The sequence below is a fragment of the Remersonia thermophila genome, chromosome 3 (genome assembly GCF_042764415.1).
Source record: "Remersonia thermophila strain ATCC 22073 chromosome 3, whole genome shotgun sequence".
In the NCBI taxonomy this organism is placed as follows: Eukaryota; Fungi; Ascomycota; class Sordariomycetes; order Sordariales; family Chaetomiaceae; genus Remersonia; species Remersonia thermophila.
In genome coordinates, this window is record NC_092219.1 from 1,483,802 (window position 1) to 1,500,268 (window position 16,467).

The 16,467-nt window shown below is 61.9% G+C and overlaps 3 protein-coding genes across 3 annotated transcripts; 2 read left to right on the forward strand and 1 right to left on the reverse strand.

The window, feature by feature from the left end:
* Positions 1–3,134: 3,134 nt before the first annotated feature.
* Positions 3,135–4,373, forward strand: VTJ83DRAFT_3231 (uncharacterized protein; the record flags this gene model as incomplete). Its single annotated transcript, XM_071009587.1, has 3 exons — positions 3,135–3,324; positions 3,399–3,650; positions 3,751–4,373. 3 exons carry the CDS (start codon positions 3,135–3,137, stop codon positions 4,371–4,373), a joined length of 1,065 nt encoding a protein of 354 aa, XP_070867109.1.
* A 5,027-nt stretch (positions 4,374–9,400) lies between these two features.
* VTJ83DRAFT_3232 (uncharacterized protein) lies at positions 9,401–10,357 on the reverse strand (the record flags this gene model as incomplete). Its single annotated transcript, XM_071009588.1, has 1 exon — positions 9,401–10,357. One exon carries the CDS (start codon positions 10,355–10,357, stop codon positions 9,401–9,403), a length of 957 nt encoding a protein of 318 aa, XP_070867110.1.
* Positions 10,358–10,962: 605 nt separating this feature from the next.
* VTJ83DRAFT_3233 (uncharacterized protein) lies at positions 10,963–16,258 on the forward strand (the record flags this gene model as incomplete). Its single annotated transcript, XM_071009589.1, has 3 exons — positions 10,963–15,399; positions 15,552–15,881; positions 16,217–16,258. The coding sequence occupies 3 exons, from the start codon at positions 10,963–10,965 to the stop codon at positions 16,256–16,258; spliced, it is 4,809 nt and encodes a 1,602-aa protein (XP_070867111.1).
* Positions 16,259–16,467: the final 209 nt, after the last annotated feature.

Sequence of the window (16,467 nt, forward strand, 5' to 3'; positions counted from 1 at the left end):
GGCTCCCGGATGGAATTGGCCTGGCCAGGCACCGAAAGAGAGCACCTTTTCTTTTGGGAATCGTTGGCTGGTGTATAGTAAGGGTGGTGGTATTTTTTAGGAGCTCATTGGAATCTCCAGATCAATAGTGAGTCGAGAGTGTCTTGTCCCAATCAATGGTGTGCGTCTCAGGCCGGGCCGGGGGGGGGGGGGGGGGGGTCGGTCAAAGCGGAGGATGGGCAAAATTCGCTGTACGCAAAAATTGGAAAATTGCATGCATGCAGCCCACGCACCACGCCAAGGCAACGTGAAGACGCGATAACTAGTTCGTTACTAGTTGGCAGGAAACAGCAAAGGCTTGGCAGCGGCAGCGCCAAGTACTTTCCCTTCTTGAGACCTGAAGGGCCCGTGATTGGCTGGGCGAGGCGTCTCCCGCTTGGCGTTGGTTCCCAGCCGAGGCCCCGGTTTCCGCGCGCAGCATCTGCAGCGGGAGAGGAGACAGGGTCACGCCCTGGTCGCCGTCAGGGATGCGATGGCAGCCCTGCGTTTCCGTCTGTTCCCACGCTCAGGTCCTGGCCGGGGATGGAACTGCTGCCCCAGCACCTGCTGCGTACTGCGTACCCAGTATTCACTAATAGTTGCTTGCAAGATTCCGGCCGGGACCAGGCTGCCTACTGGGATATGTTCTTATGCACCCAGGCATCTCAGGTACCTACATGCGAACGTTACTTGTAGGTTAGTAAGTAGGTATACGTACGTACCTACACAGCAAGGGACCTACCTCACCTAGGTACGTAGGGTGGGTAGTTACCGGGTGGTGGCTCGGTTGTCTTCCAGAACCTGAAACTCGGGCCGCCTTTCTGCAGCCGCGGTGGTGGATTGTTGCATGGGAGGTCAGCGGGCAGCTAGCAGCACCTGTGTCGGTGCGGCGCTGAACACCCCTCTTTGCGGCAAAAGCATGCGCTTCAGGTAGCATTCTGCTTACCTCCCGTGAGCACCTAGCTACTGTGGTACCTAGGTACCCAACATGCCGTATGTACCTGGCGGTACCCGTATGTGGTGTGTAGGTAGGGAGGTCCAGTACCTTTGACAAAACAGCCCGCTCAGGGGGGAACAGCTCGGTCAGAATCCGAAAGGAAACCACAGAGATAGCTACAGAAACAAACAGACAAGAAAAAAAAAAAGAAGAAGAAAAAAACCGCCCTCAACCAACCCGCATGAAAGACACCAGACGGGAGAACCCTTGGAGCCGAAGGGGGGAGGGCAAATGATGCCAATGTCGGGCGGGTTCCGGCCGCGGCGCTGTACCAGTCTCGCCGGGACGCAAATTCATGATGTTTCCTCGCGGCGGGGACCCGAGCTTTTTTTTTGGGATTTGCTTTTTCTCCTCCCAAGGAGCTTTCTCCTTCTCACCGCTCACGCAATCCGATCGGCTCTCCGTTGACACGCAACACAAGCAAACACCCACTCGTCGCATCCCCCGCTCCCCACTGCCTGGAGCCCGTTCTTCACCGGCTGCGCTGGCCCTGCAAGCCCATGCAATCCCTTGGGTGAAGAGTTGGCTTGGCATGTCCCAGCTGCAAGCGGGTCTGCATCTGCGAAGCCTGCTTCTTGGCAATCATCATCGCGCAGCTCGGTCGCCGACCTGATCCTAGGTAGGTGGGGAGGCGAGGGGAGGGCGCCGCTGGGCCCCTCGGGCCCGGGTGCAGCGGTAACTAACCAGTGAGCTACCTCGCTTCCCGCGGTGCCATCCATGGTCGGGTCCCGTCTTGGGGGTCTTGGATGCAGCTCGGTGCCGGTGTATACGTAACGTAGCAGGCGTGTTACTGCGTATGCTATACGTCGACGTGCTGCTGTGGAGACCCGACCGGCCCAAACACAAACTTACCCACGCCAACGCGACCCGTGGATCCCCCGTTCCTTGGACGCGATCGACGACGGGGACCTACGATCGAGGGGCACGGCACCTCAGCCTGCTGGACCCCACCAGCAGCACCAAGCGTGTGTCCACCACCCCAGGGGCCCGGGGCCCGAGAGGAGACGCATCCCCCGAATCCCCGGCGGGCATCTCTCTCGTCATCGATGGAACCACCCGGTGGCTCACGCTAGCATTCCATGTTTGGCATTCATGCCTCGTAGGCTCGTTCGATTGTTGCGCCCGCGCGACCGACGCCAGCCGCGGCGAGCATAACGCTAGCCGGATCCAGAGGCGTGGTGTTTATAAGGTGGTTTTCGGCCGCTGCCCGGCTTCGCGGACCCCCTCCCCACCCCCCCCCCCCCCTCACCGTGGACGCCGCCCCTGGCGCCCCTCTATGTGCACGACAGCCGACGAGGTCCCTCCGCAGCCGTGGGTGTCGACCCCGTCCAACGGCGTACGCATAGTTGGTTATTGCAGGTCTCCGGCCCATGTGTCCGGGCCCGAGCGGAGCGGCCGCGTGGGAACACTAGATTGAGATGGCGCACTGCGGGATGCACCGCATGGGCGTCACCCGCTGGTGCAATGCCCGCGGTCTTGGCGGCGGGCTTTCACGGGGTACGACGCCCTGCGAGTTTCTCCGGCTTCCCAGATCCGATCTGGTCACATTGCTGACCTGGAGATGGTTGGGCGCAGCTTGGGAGAGGGCCCTCCGGGAACGTGCAGCCCCTCGAGATTGGGGTCCGGCACACGAGCCGGGCCTGTTCCTCACCCTAACAGCATCCGCCAGAACGAGCAAGGGTGGCGAATACATGCTTCGTAGGTAGATAGATCCGTATATGTACATACGTACATACATACATACATATATATATATATATATACTTGGTAGGGCGGTGACACAGATCCTTTTTTTTTTTTTTTTCCCGTTTCGACATCGCTGCAAGCCACTGCCGGGCTCTGCGGCTAGCGGTAACGTGGAGGTGACGCTGTCCGCTCGTCCCTTTTCTTTTTTGTTATTTCTTCTTCGGGGTGGCTCTCGCGTGCAGACACCTTTCGTATAAAGCGCTCGAAACCCCCCCGGCCCCTCGGCCCTCCCACGCCTGCACTCAGCAGAGCCTCCAGAATCTCAACCACGTCGTCATTCTCCATCAGGCTTTTGAACGCCTTGGAAAACAAACCGCCGCTTCTTGGCTCCCCGAAGGGCCCCCTTGTCGTCCTCTCGTCTGGCCTCCACGGAATGCCGTCCTCGAGCTCCAAGTCCAAGCCCAAGCCTTCCGAGGTGGCCTCGGAGGCGAAGAGATACTACATCCCCCTGATCCGGGAAAAGTACTCGTCAACGTGGGCCACCTGCTCCTACATCTACCATCAACCCCTGGATCAAATCGTCTTTACAGATCGGCCCATGGATCTCTCCGCGCCCACCTTTTGTACGTCTCTCGGGTCCCAGCGGGCACCCCACCGCCGCCCCTTTCGCCCGCAGCTCGCTGACCACCAAGCCCAGACGTCCGGACCGGAGACCCCGTCAACACGGCGCTCGAATGGGCGCAGGCGGCGGGCACCCCGATACCGTTCATCTGCGCCGCCAACGACAAGCGTCCCGGAGGGGACTGGGAGACGGGCGTGGTGGGTTACGAGGAGCGCCTCTGCCGCCGGAGCACCCTGGCGGCGTGCCTGGCGACCCCGGCGGATGGCTCGCCGGTCAATGCCTACTACCCGCTTTCCATCTACGCCGGCATCCTGTCCCCCCAAGTTGGTAAGCCTTGTCCACCCCTTCTTCTTCTTCTTCTTCTTCTTCGCGTCTTGTCTTTGGGGCCGCGCGGGTGACCAACACGCACACGCAACCGCAACCGCAGTCGTCTTCCGCGGGCCGCACGACCGATACGACAAGCTCCCCGTCGACCAGTGGCGCGAGCTGCCCGTGGTCTCGGTGCCGCCGCCGCGCTGGCCCAAGCTGACGCAAAACGGCACCAAGTACTCGTTCGGCGACGAGCGCGAGATGGTCAAGGACAAGATGCGCGGCGCCCTGCGCATCTGCGCCTACAACGGCTACGGCACCGTCGTCATCGGCGACTTTGGCCTCGGCAACGGCTACCGGAACCCGCCGCAGGAGCTGGCCGAGCTCTGGCGCGAGGTCTGCCTGTACGACCCGGACCTCCGCGGCCGCATCCGCTGCGTCACGTTCGTCTTGGAGGATCCGAACCAGAGCACGGCGCAGCTGATCCTGGACGACATTGCGAAGAAGGCCAAGGGGGGGTCCGCCGGCAGCTCCTCGACCAGGTCCAGGTCCTCTTCCAAGGCCGGCGGCGGCTCGAGCTTGGGCTCCTCCTCCCCCTCCTCCTCCTCCTCCTCCTCCTCGGTGGCTGGTGGCTTGCCGACAGATTTGGAAATCTTCTCGCACGTCTTCGACCCGGTGGAGATCCAAAGGTTCCTCGCGCAACCCGATGCGAGGTATGGGTGGAACAACCTGCTGGTCTAACCAGGGGTTTTTTTTTTCTTGGAGGGGGAGGGGTGGTTATTCTGACATCACATCCGGGCGTTCAGGGGTGCGGGTTTTTGGGTCCTTGGGTGGGAGGGTTGGGTGGGTTCCATGGGTTGGGCTGGAAACCGGTTTTTGCTTTTCTGGGTTCACCTGATGATTGTCGTGTCGCCTCAGCCTTGCGTGTGTACACGCTACAGTACATACAACGGCAACTTCTGGCAGCGCGATTGGGACAGGAGAGGGGGCGGGGGGCGGGGAAAGGCTCCTTGGAAAGCTCGGCCTCGCTAATACCCCCCCCCTTTTGTCCTCTGAAGCGTTGCTGTTGTTGCCGTTGTGGTTTTGTTCCTCGCTTTCTTCGCTGGAGGTGTAGGCTACGCGCACATAGAAAAAAAAAAAAAGGGATACGCTATGCAATGATTTCTTGGGCTTTCAATGTGCCGTGATCTTTGGGGGCCTGGGAAGGTTGGTTGGTTGCAAAGGCGACCAGGAAGCCCGGCCAGATCTCCTCCCTGGGCTGCTCTCCGAGAACGTACAGCCCTCGCTCGGGCCGAGCGCGGTCCCGCCAATCTCAGTTTTCGGTTCCGGCGTCGTTGAAGGTCCCGGCCATGGGGTCCGGGCGCATCATGATTCATCACCCACCAGAGGTGGTGGTGGGGGGAGGGGAGGGCGGGATGGGAGGGAAAATCGGACTGCATGAGGCTGAAGCCCCCGTCCCCCTCTCCCCCTGGCCCCCCCCCCCCCACCACACACACACACACACATCGAGCTTTTGCCAATCATTCCCCTTCGCCACGACGAGTGCCGTCTTGGGGGGTCCTTCTCCTGCGTTTCATTGTAATGCGCTCGAGGGTTCCAGCGCTCCAAGATGTGCGGAGCTTCTCCCGCGTTCTTTTCAGCCGCCGCGACGCAGCAAGCTCCTGGTGATGGAGGGTGGCATCCCGTGAGCGAGATTCCATTTTGGGACGGGGCTGCAGGTGCAAGCCCTCGTCAAGCGCCCCAAGTCCCGACTCCATGGGACGATGTTCGGACGCCATCGCCCTTCGCCGGCCTCGGCTAATTTCCCTGATCCGGAGGGGGTGCAAGAGGATGTGCCATCCCTCGTCACGGCTCGGTTTCCATCCATCCCCGTGGGCCTCCTCCCGCGAACTGGGGAGGAACTTGCGAGGCCTGAAGAGCCGGAGCCATGGCGCTCAACGATACGCGTAGCTACCCGGTAGCTACGCGTGCAGAGGGGTTGCCGAATGAATGGACCTGGACACCGGCTGCCTTGAGGCGATGCTGCGCAAGACATTGGCCGGGACGGGAAATTGAGCGACCGGAGAAAAGGGGAGGGGGAGAGAGAAGGGGGGGGGGGGTGGAAAGGACATCATGAAGAAGATGCGCCCCCCACCATCTGCCGTGGGCAAGACGATGCAACATGCCAGCCGGGTCAACCACCCGTCATCGCGCGCCAGCGTATGTAGTGGTATGTACATACATATAGTACACAGTAGACCGTGATGTAGAGTCGGCGAATCGAGATCCAGCGGTCTGGGCGCGAGATGAGGTAGGTATGCAGGCGAGGACGAGGGCCTTGAGGATTGCAGCGGTCGGACCAGGCTCCTCTGTTTCTCTCTCTCTCCCTCCCTCCCTCTCTCTCTCTCTCTCGCTTTCGCGTTGGTCTCTGGAGCGCCATGAGCCCGGTTCTTTCGCGCTTCTTCTTCACCCACGCCCCACCGCAAACACACTCCCCGTCTCCCGAGACAGGAGCTTTCGTTATTTTCATGGGTGTGTTCACCGACTCTCCCTCCTCCTTCTCCTCCTCGTCGTCCTCCCCGCCATTCCCCCACGCGCCTGTTCCGCATCCTCAGGCTTTGCAGCTTGCGGATGTAACGAAGCAATGCTTCAGCAGGGTGGCGCTGTCCGATCACTTCCCGTTTGTTTCTTCCTGCCTTTCCACCACCACACCACCACCGCCGCCGCCGCCGCCAAGCTTCCATGTAACACTTCCCTGGCCCTCGTGCATGCACATACACACACACATCCACACGTCCGCGGGAACGCCCCCTTGCTTTACTACGACGGATGCCGCACCTTCGGTGCCACATAGGTACACGCCATGCATCTACCGAAGCAACCTGGAAGCTCTGTTGCTTCTTTTCGAAGGGCTGCGACGTCATCCTTCACTCACCGGTCCTCCCTCCCCCTCCCTGTGGTTACACCATCTCTTACGCAGTACAGCCCGCCGCGACGAGCGGCCGGGACGCACCGTCCGATTTCTTTGTCCTGTTGCGAGAGAACGCTAGGTGGTGATGGACGGATGCTCTCCTGGGTTCTGCAGCAGGCAGATGGGGCTGGAGGGACGATCGCTGGCGTACTGTATATACGCGTAGAGGATGGAGGCGTCGTCCACCCCGTGGACCTCGACGCCGAGCGGTGAACGAGGGCCGGGGGAGAATCGGACAGACCCCGCTCTCCGTCTGCTTGTGCGCCCTTTCCAACATTTCCCATGGCGGCCGGGCGGGCAACATGCGAGCGAGCAAACGCGAACGAGCCACGACTCGAGCGATGGAGGAGGCGAGGAACCGTGTCGGCCCCGCGGCGGGACACCGATCCGATTTCAGTCACACAGAACGCCGCCCCTGTGTGACGATGCTCGTGTTCGCAGATGGCTGCCTCTCTGAGCAGGCTGTGATTGTTCACGGTCCGTCTCGGTGTTTTGGATACCATGCGGAAACCGGCGGCCTGCACCGCCTGCCACGGCGGACTGCCGCGTGCCGACGGATACGGATACGGATATCACGTCATCTACAAGCTCTTCCTGAACCCTCTACCGAAGGCGTGTGAGATCAAGTCGTACAGATCGTAGATTTGTGCAGCCTCGCCGGCCTTGATCAAGTCATGTGGGCATGCGGGTTCCCGTGGTAGTGCCGTGGTGATACCCGAGCGTCTGTTGGAGGGCGTCACCTGCTCAGCTCCGGAGTGCGGTTCACCGCTACGTCGCCAGACGGGCGTTGTGCTGCCTCATGCCTTATTTCTTTTCTCCTATGCGAGTCTCCACCGGTGGGTTCCGGGAGTCAGGATCTCCGGTATGTTGAAGGGACCGCGACGTCGTGGGGAAAGACGGCCGAGATAGCGACGGTGCAGGGAGCTCTTGGTCACGCTCACGGCATTTCCACCGAGGCGAATCCGGCCAACACGCCACCCAAACGGCTAGAATGAAGCTCCCTGGATTCGTCATTGCACGTACGGAAATGCGGCGGGTCGGCTTGGCCACGTTGGCGGGCTAGACCCTCCGCCATCGCTTCTCGCTTCGTCCCTCCGCCGGCATCGTAGCATCACAGCATCGTGGAAGCGCCGACAATATTCAGCGCCATTCGAGGCAACTTTAAGCCACCAATCCGCAACTTCTCCTGCATGACCACCGCCACGCGCGCCCATGTCCTGTCGGATGCATGCAATTTCAAACATGGTGCCCTACGCTCCCTTGCACCCGAATCCCCATGCGTCCAACGATGCGAGCTGCCCTGAGCCAAGAGCCGCCTCACATCCCAAGAGGCAACGGCCATGGCTCCTACCCTCCACCCGCATGGTTGCGGTACCCAGAGGGCGAGGTTGGGAGCGGGGGGGGGGGGGGGGCATTCGACACATGAACAGTATGTAGGGAGGGCTCGATGTTGTGTTTCCACACGGTACATGATGTATGCATCTGCATGTGTATGTATGTATGTAGGTAGGTAGGTAGGTATGTGTGGACGCCGCCCTTTGATGCGTATTGAGACAAGGACCGGAAAAGGCGAGCAAGGCAACGCATGGATGCATGGATCATCGATCTCTCGCGAAAGCGTGACGCTGCTGCTGGACAACGCTCGTATAAGCCGGCAGGGGCACAGGGCCATGAACTTTGTAGAATCCCGTGGCAGACAGGTGTCGTGTTGCAACATTGCTGCTGAACTACGCGCTCAAAAGGATGTAAAGTTTGGGCTGGCCGTTGGGAGGAAGCATGAAATGGCACGGTGGAAGGGGGAACACGATGAACTCGAGCACAGCAATCCACAAGAGCCAGTGAGAGGCATTGGGGCTCCAGGAGCCTTACACCGACATCACAACCACCATCAGCCATACGTCGCCGCATGTGGCGAAAAGCGAATCGAGCACCTATGGACTCATCAATAGAAAGCCCCAACCGAATCTCCGCGAGGCCGAGACGGCCCAGCCCTTGCGCTGGTGCGCCTATCGCGTTGGCGAGCAAAGATCACGAACCGGAACCGAGATGCACGGCGGCCCAAGCCGGTCCGAAACTCGTTGGTCCATCCAACGGGCCCTATCTGTCTGTATTAAAAGGAAAAACAGCGCACGCGCAGGCAGACATGTGCGGCTGGGAAGACGCCGGTACTGTGTCCTCTGCGCGAAACACCTTCGTTCAATGGCCAGTCAGGGAACGGGATGGGACCGAGGCGATGACGTTTCGAACTCGGAGCACGTGAGTCGGAATCAAACGAGCAGAGGGAGAGAAAGATGCCTCCGAAAAGGGGGTAAAGGCGTGCCAGCGACCAAAGGCAATGACCCAATGGGTGTCGCAAGGCTCCGTTCTCCAAGGAAGGGAGCAAGCAGGATCGCAGAATGGAGGAGGAAAAAAAGAAATTGAGGATCGGTGTCGACAGTGAGCCGAAGAGAGTATGAGGGACGTGTACGTCAAATTCAACCCGTCAACAGTCTTCCAAGATCCCGCCTTCTCCATCACGTTGAAGGGCAGGCCAGCATCACATTCTACGCGGGTGAAGGCTCTTCGCCCCCAGCATGTCACCCAAGAGTGAACGGCTTGTCCATGAACGACGTCCCGATCTCCCGGACCCTGTTCCAACGCCCGTGGTATCGTGTAGTATTATGCTTACATGTATATCACCACACCCCCAAAAAACGCCTTTGCTATTACGCCAAATGGACATGTCCGACGCGATGTGAGACAGCAGAACCATGACAACAGAAACAAGCCAACCTCAACCCCATCCTACCTCCTCCCCCCAACCAACACAACAGCCCTCTCACTGCCCCGTAACCAGCCTCCGCATCTGCAGCAGCGTCCTAGCACGCTGCGACTTGCGCCCCTCGCCCGCCGACACGTACTCGGCGAGCCACCGGTCCTCGTCCGGGGTCAGCGGCAGGCTGGAGAGCTGCTTGCCGCGCGACCGGGCCCGGGACTCGACGGCGCGCGGGTCGTCGTCCTCGATGACGACGGCGATGAGCCGCTCAAACAGCGCGCGGCGCGCGTGCTCGGGCGCGAGGGTGCGGATGAAGCGCAGCGCCTCGGGGACGCTGGTGCGCGCGACGGCCGTGAAGAGGAGAGCGAGGGTCTCGGAGGAGCGGAGGGCGGGGCGGATGGTGTGGTAGTAGGCCAGCGCGAGGGTGTAGTCTTTTTGTTGGTATTGTTGCTGCTGCTGCTGCTGCTGTTGTTGTTGTTGGTCTGAGGCCGAGCAGGAGTTGGGAGCGGTGGCGTCGCCGCTGGAGGCGTGGCGGACGAGGACGGCGAGCACATCGTCGGCGAACTCGGCGGGCAGGGAGGGATGGGCGAGGTGCTCGAGGGCCAGCGGGAACTCGCGCCGGTCCATGTGCCAGAGGCCGCGCATGAGGATTTGGTAGTTGGAGGGCAGGCCGGCGTCGTCGGCGAGGGCGTCGGCGAGGTTGGAACGGCTCGACCGGGCGTGGTCGTGGTCGAGGAGGAGGTAGTAGAGGACGGAGAGCTTGGCATGGGCGGACACTTTGGCGGAGCAGATCTGCTGATGCAGGGCGCGCAGGCCCGAGTCGCCGCGCGGAGGGTAGGGGCGAGGATCGCCGGAGGCGGCATCGGGTTGCTCGAGGCCGAGGGCGCCCAGCACGCGGTCAACGAAGAGGATGCCGTCAAAGGACTTGCGGAGGGTCTCGATCTCGCGGACCCCTGCCGAGTCGTACGGCTTGGGGCCGTCCGTCGGGAAGACGGCCGCAAATTGTGAAAAGTCGAGCATGTCGGGTGACGTGGTGACGTCTGTCGTGGGATACCCGAGACAAAGGAACCGAAGGCCGGGCGCGTGTTGAAGGTGTCTCGGCCCGGGTCGGGTGTTTTGGCTGAGGACGTACCTGAGCTTGGCGTTGTTGGTTGCAGAATGTTGGAGCCCCGATTGATGCAAGCAGGGATCTTGCCGGTTTTGGTGCGTGTACGCAGTAGAGCGATAGAGCGATACCTACCTCTGTAGCGCGGTAAAAAGAGCGGGAGTGAGGACTGGAGAAACGCGTCGGGTCCATGCCGCGACGCTGCGGGGAAGGGGGGGTTTTGTGGCTGATGTGGTGCCAGCGTGTGGCGCATGTGGCGCATGTGGCTGGTCGGTTTGTTTACAATGGGCAACCCAATTGCTGGGGGGATCCACCATCCACCGCTGTCAACAGACAATCGCTGGATAGCGGGGCTCGAGACGGACGATTGTTTTCGCATCACAACCCGACAACCCCCAACACCGCAACCCCCACAGCCGCGTCGATTGGTTATTTTGCTTTGTCCTTTTTTTTCTTCTTGTTTTACTTGTTCCTCTTCGTGCCTTCTCTGGGAGATAGGTAGTAGTTTTGCTTCATCGCCATGTCGACGCGACCAACGCGGCGGGCGGCTGCTGCCCGTCGCACCGCCATTGTCGAATCCAGCGACGAAGATACCCCCAACGCGCCCCAGGCCACCGAAGAGAGCGGGGATGACTTCACACCTGCCCCGCCCAGCCCACCCGCCCGTCGCGCGTCCAAGAGGCGAAGGACCACCGCTGAGCCTACGGCGCCCGCAGCATCCTCCGCATCCTCGGCTTCCACACCGGCCCCCCCATCCACGTCCACGTCCGCGCCCGCTGCCGCTCCGAAACGCCGTGGTCGTCCTCCAAAAAAGGCTGCTGCTGCTGCTGCTGCCGCCGCCGCCGCCCCTCCGCCTGCACCCCCTGCCGTCACCGAGCCTAGCGAGGTCGCGGACCCCGACCAGACCGCGGCCACCGTCGCGTCGGCATCTACGGCGGCCCCCTCGGTTGCCGACGACGATGCCACCCCTCGGAAGCCCTCCTTGCCCAAAAAGACCGTCGCGGCAACGCCCATGCAGCGCACCCGCAAGTCGGCCACCCCCGAGGTCCAGCCGCCGTCCACCGTGATCAAGCCTCCGGCCACCGTGATCAAGCCGTCGTCAACACCCATGAACAACCTCCACAGCGTGCCCTTCGCCGACATCACGACGGCTGCCGTCAACGAGAACAAGGGCGGAGGCGACGAGACGGTGCTGGCCGCATCCAAGCCGATCAAGGCCATGGACACCATCCTCGAGAAGCCCATGGACATCATGCTCAAGTCCCGCACCATGCAGATGCCAACCATCATCGAGGACAAGAGCCCCAAGCCGCGCATCGTCATCACCTACCTGGTGCTCACCAACTTCAAGTCGTACGCCGGCCGCCAGGAGGTCGGCCCGTTCCACGCCTCGTTTTCCTCCGTCGTCGGGCCCAACGGCTCGGGCAAGTCCAACGTCATCGACTCCCTGCTCTTCGTCTTTGGTTTCCGCGCCAGCAAGATGCGCCAGGGCAAGATCTCGGCACTGATCCACAACTCGGCCCAGCACCCCAACCTGGACCACTGCGAGGTCGCCGTGCACTTCCGCGAGGTCATGGACCTGCCCGGCGGCGGCCACGAGGTGGTCCCCAACTCGGACCTGGTCATCTCGCGCAAGGCCTTCAAGAACAACTCGAGCCAGTACTACATCAACGGCAAGACGTCCAACTTCACCACCGTCACCACCCTGCTGCGCGAGCGCGGCGTCGACCTGGACCACAAGCGCTTCCTCATCCTGCAGGGCGAGGTCGAGTCCATCGCCCAGATGAAGCCCAAGGCCGGCAACGAGCACGAAGACGGTCTGCTCGAGTACCTCGAGGACATCATCGGCACCTCCAAGTACAAGGCGCCCATCGAGGAGGCCGCCGCCGATGTCGAGGCGCTCAACGACATCTGCCTCGAAAAGAGCGGCCGCGTCCAGCACGTCGAGAAGGAGAAGAACAGCCTCGAGGACAAGAAGGAGAAGGCCCTGGCCTTCATCCGCGACGAGAACGAGCTCGCCATGAAGCAGTCCGCCCTGTATCAGCTCTACGTCAGCGAGTGCGACGACAACATCGCCGTGACCGAAGAGGCCATCGGCCAGCTGCAGGCCGAGCTCGACGCGGAGCTCGAGAAGCACCACGGGAGCGAGCAGATCATCAGGCAGCTGGAGAAGAGCTACGCCCGCGGCTCCAAGGAGTACGAGGCCTTCGAGAAGGAGACCCAGGCCCTGGTCAAGGAGATGACGCGCTTCGACCAGGAACGCGTCAAGTTCGACGAGAAGCGCAAGTTCCTCGCCGACAAGCGGAAGAAGCTGGAGAAGGCCATCGCCAACGCCGAGAGCTCGGCCTTCGAGGCCGAGCAGACGGCCGAGCAGTGCGCCAACGAGATCGAGGAGCGCACCGCCGAGATCGCCGCTCTCGAGGCCCGGGTCAAGGAGGAGGAGGCCCAGCTTGTCGTGATCCGCGACGGCCTCAAGGGCAAGACGCAGCACCTCTCGGACCAGATCGCCGCCAGGCAAAAGTCGCTCGAGCCCTGGAAGGAAAAGATCAACCAGAAGCAGTCCGCCATCGCCGTCGCCGAGAGCGAGATGGCGATCCTGCGCGACAAGGGCAAGGCCGGTGCCGTGGCCCTCGAGGAGATCCAGGCCAAGATCGCCGCCATCGAGAAGAGCCAGGCCGCCAAGGCCGAGGAGCTGCAGCGCTGCCAGGACCAGAAGGCGGCTCTGCAGAAGGAGGGCCGCCGCGCCGTCGCCGAGCTCGAGAAGCTCTCCCAGGAAGAGCCCAAGTTCCGCGCCCAGCTCTCCAACGCCCGCCAGAAGGCCGACGAGGCCCGCTCCAGCCTCGCCGCCACCCAGACCCAGGGCAACGTGCTCACCGCCCTGATGCGCATGAAGGAGTCGGGCCGCATCGACGGCTTCCACGGCCGCCTCGGGAACCTCGGCGCCATCGACGAAAAGTACGACGTGGCCATCTCGACGGCCTGCCCGGCCCTCGACAACTTTGTCACCGACACGGTCGAGGCCGGCCAGCAGTGCATCGAGTACCTGCGCAAGACGAACCTCGGCCGTGCCAACTTCATGTGCCTCGACAAGCTCCGCGTTCGCGACATGTCGCCCATCAACACCCCCGAGAACGCGCCGCGCCTGTTCGACCTCATCAAGCCCAAGGACGACAAGTTCCGCCCGGCGTTCTATCATGCCCTGCAGGACACCCTCGTCGCCAAGGATCTCGCCCAGGCGAACCGCATCGCCTACGGCGCCCGTCGCTGGCGCGTCGTCACCCTGGCCGGCGAGCTGATCGACAAGTCGGGTACCATGTCGGGCGGCGGCTCCACCGTCAAGAAGGGCCTCATGTCGTCCAAGCTCGCCTCGAGCACCACCAAGGAGCAGGTCGCCAAGCTCGAGGCCGACCGCGACGCTCTCGAGCAGCAGTTCCAGGAGTTCCAGGAGCGCCAGCGCGACCTCGAGGCCCGCATCCGCTCCCTCAAGGAGCAGATCCCGGAGCTCGACACCAAGATGCAAAAGATCCACCTCGAGGTCGAGAGCTCCCAGCGGAACCTGGCCGACGCCCAGCGCCGCGCCAAGGAGCTCGCCAAGGAGATGCAGCCCTCGCAGACCGACGACAGCCGCCTGGCGGCCCTCGAGAAGGAGGTTGCTAAGCTCAACCGGGACATCGAGAAGCTGCACGGCGAGACCCAGAGCGTCGAGGACGAGATCAAGGCGCTCCAGGACCGCATCATGGAGGTCGGTGGCGAAAAGCTCCGCGCCCAGCGCGCCACGGTCGACGCCCTCAAGGCCGACATCGCGTCGCAGAACGAGGCCGTGTCGGCGGCCGAGGTCAAGAAGGCCAAGGCCGAGAAGCAGCTCATCAAGCTTCGCAAGGACCACGCCAAGGCGTCCAAGGAGCTCGAGGCCGCGGCGCGCGACTCGGAGCGTCTCGAGGAGGAGATCCAGAACCAGGGCAGCAAGGCGGACGATTTCAAGGCGCGCGTTGACGAGGCCAAGGCTGCTCTGGCCGACAAGAAGCGCGCCCTCGCCGAGATCAAGGCGGAGCTCGACGAGAAGACGGCCGAGCTCAACGAGACGCGCGCCCTCGAGATCGAGATGCGCAACAAGCTCGAGGAGAGCCAGAAGATCCTCGCCGAGAACCAGCGCAAGCGGCACCACTGGGAGGAGAAGCTGTCCAAGCTGCGCCTGACCGACATTGCCGACCTGGAGGGCGGCGGCTCCGGCACCGCCCCTGCGCGCCCGGAGACCCCTCAGCAGCCGGCCGTCGACGCGGACGGCGACGTCAGCATGGAGGATCACGACGGCGACGACGACGACGACAACGACGAGGAAGAAGACCCGTCAGCGCAGCTCCAGGCCGAGGCCGCCGACGCCACCATGACGCAAGCCTCCGCCGCAGCCCCGCGCGAGCGCGCCGCGCCGCTTGAGCTCCCGCGGTACAGCAAGGACGAGCTCGCCGGCATGGACAAGAAGACCCTCCTGGGCGAGATTGCCGCGCTCGAGGAGAAGACGCAAAACGTCAACGTCGACCTGGGCGTTCTGGCCGAGTACCGCCGCCGCGTCGAAGAGCACGCGGCGCGCTCCTCCGACCTGGCGAGCGCGGTCGCCCAGCGCGACGCGGCCAAGAAGCGCTGCGACGACCTCCGGAGGCTGCGGTTGGAGGGCTTCATGGAGGGCTTCAGCACCATCTCCCTCAGGCTGAAGGAGATGTATCAGATGATCACGATGGGAGGCAACGCGGAGCTGGAGCTGGTGGACTCGCTGGATCCGTTCAGCGAGGGCATCCTGTTCAGCGTCATGCCGCCCAAGAAGAGCTGGAAGAACATCAGCAACCTGTCGGGCGGTGAGAAGACGCTGAGCTCCCTGGCGCTTGTGTTTGCGCTGCATCATTACAAGCCGACGCCGTTGTACGTGATGGACGAAATCGATGCGGCGTTGGACTTCAGGAATGTAAGTGCTTGTATCCTTTCGCCCCTTCTTCCCTCTGTCTCCCTCTCTCCCTCTCTCTCTCCTCGTCAACGACAGGCTGCCTTGCCTCCAGCTACGGTGTATTCTGCCTGCTAACCACCACCCACCCGCCACTTTTTTTTCGGCACTTCCAGGTTTCCATCGTCGCCAACTACATCAAGGAACGCACCAAGAACGCCCAGTTCATCGTCATCTCGCTGCGTAACAACATGTTTGAGCTCGCCGCGCGCCTCGTGGGCGTCTACAAGGTCAACCACATGACCAAGAGCGTCACGATCGACAACAAGGACTACGTCGTCGGACGGAGGAAGCCGCAGAAGCAGGAGCAGCAAGACCAAAAGACGACGATGCTGCTGGGGAGCCAGACGCCGGCGCATCATCTGCTCGCCACGCCGGGGCTGCTGGGGCAGAGGACGCAATACCTGCACCCTCTGGGATCGCAGCAGCAGGGGCAGCCGCAACAGGTTCGTGCTTCTTCTGGTTTTTCCCTTTCTGGTTTTGGTTCTCTTCCGCTTGCCCACCGGCCGAGGTGAGGAGTTGTTGTTGTTGTTGTGTTTCTGTTGATGGAGGGTGCGTTTGATGATTGACGAGTTATGATTCTGTATTTCCTTTTCTCTTTCTCTTCTTTGTTGGCCCCCCTCTTTACGCTTGTTCTATTCTATCCGCCGGTCTGTTTGTTTTGCTTTTTTCCCCTCTGCCCGGCCGGGCCGTTGGTTTAAAGAATCGACGGATTCTCAACAGAAGCATCGGGGGCGAGGATCTCGTTATTAATCTGCTTTCCGTGCCTTTTTACCTCTAGACTCCGTTCACGCCGGCTCCTATGATGCGTCGGCTGGGGTGAAAACAAAACAAGACAAAAGAACAAACAGCTCTCCCCCTCCACCCCCCGCTATGACGATGTCGCCTGTTTCTCTTTCACTCTCCGTTTTCCTCTTCGTCTTTTCGTCTGCCGTCCTCCTGCTGTTGTTTTTTTTTTTCCGCAACGCCATCATCACCACCCGCTCGTCGTCTCTCTATCCGTCCGTCCGTTCGTTCGTTCGTCTCAACTCT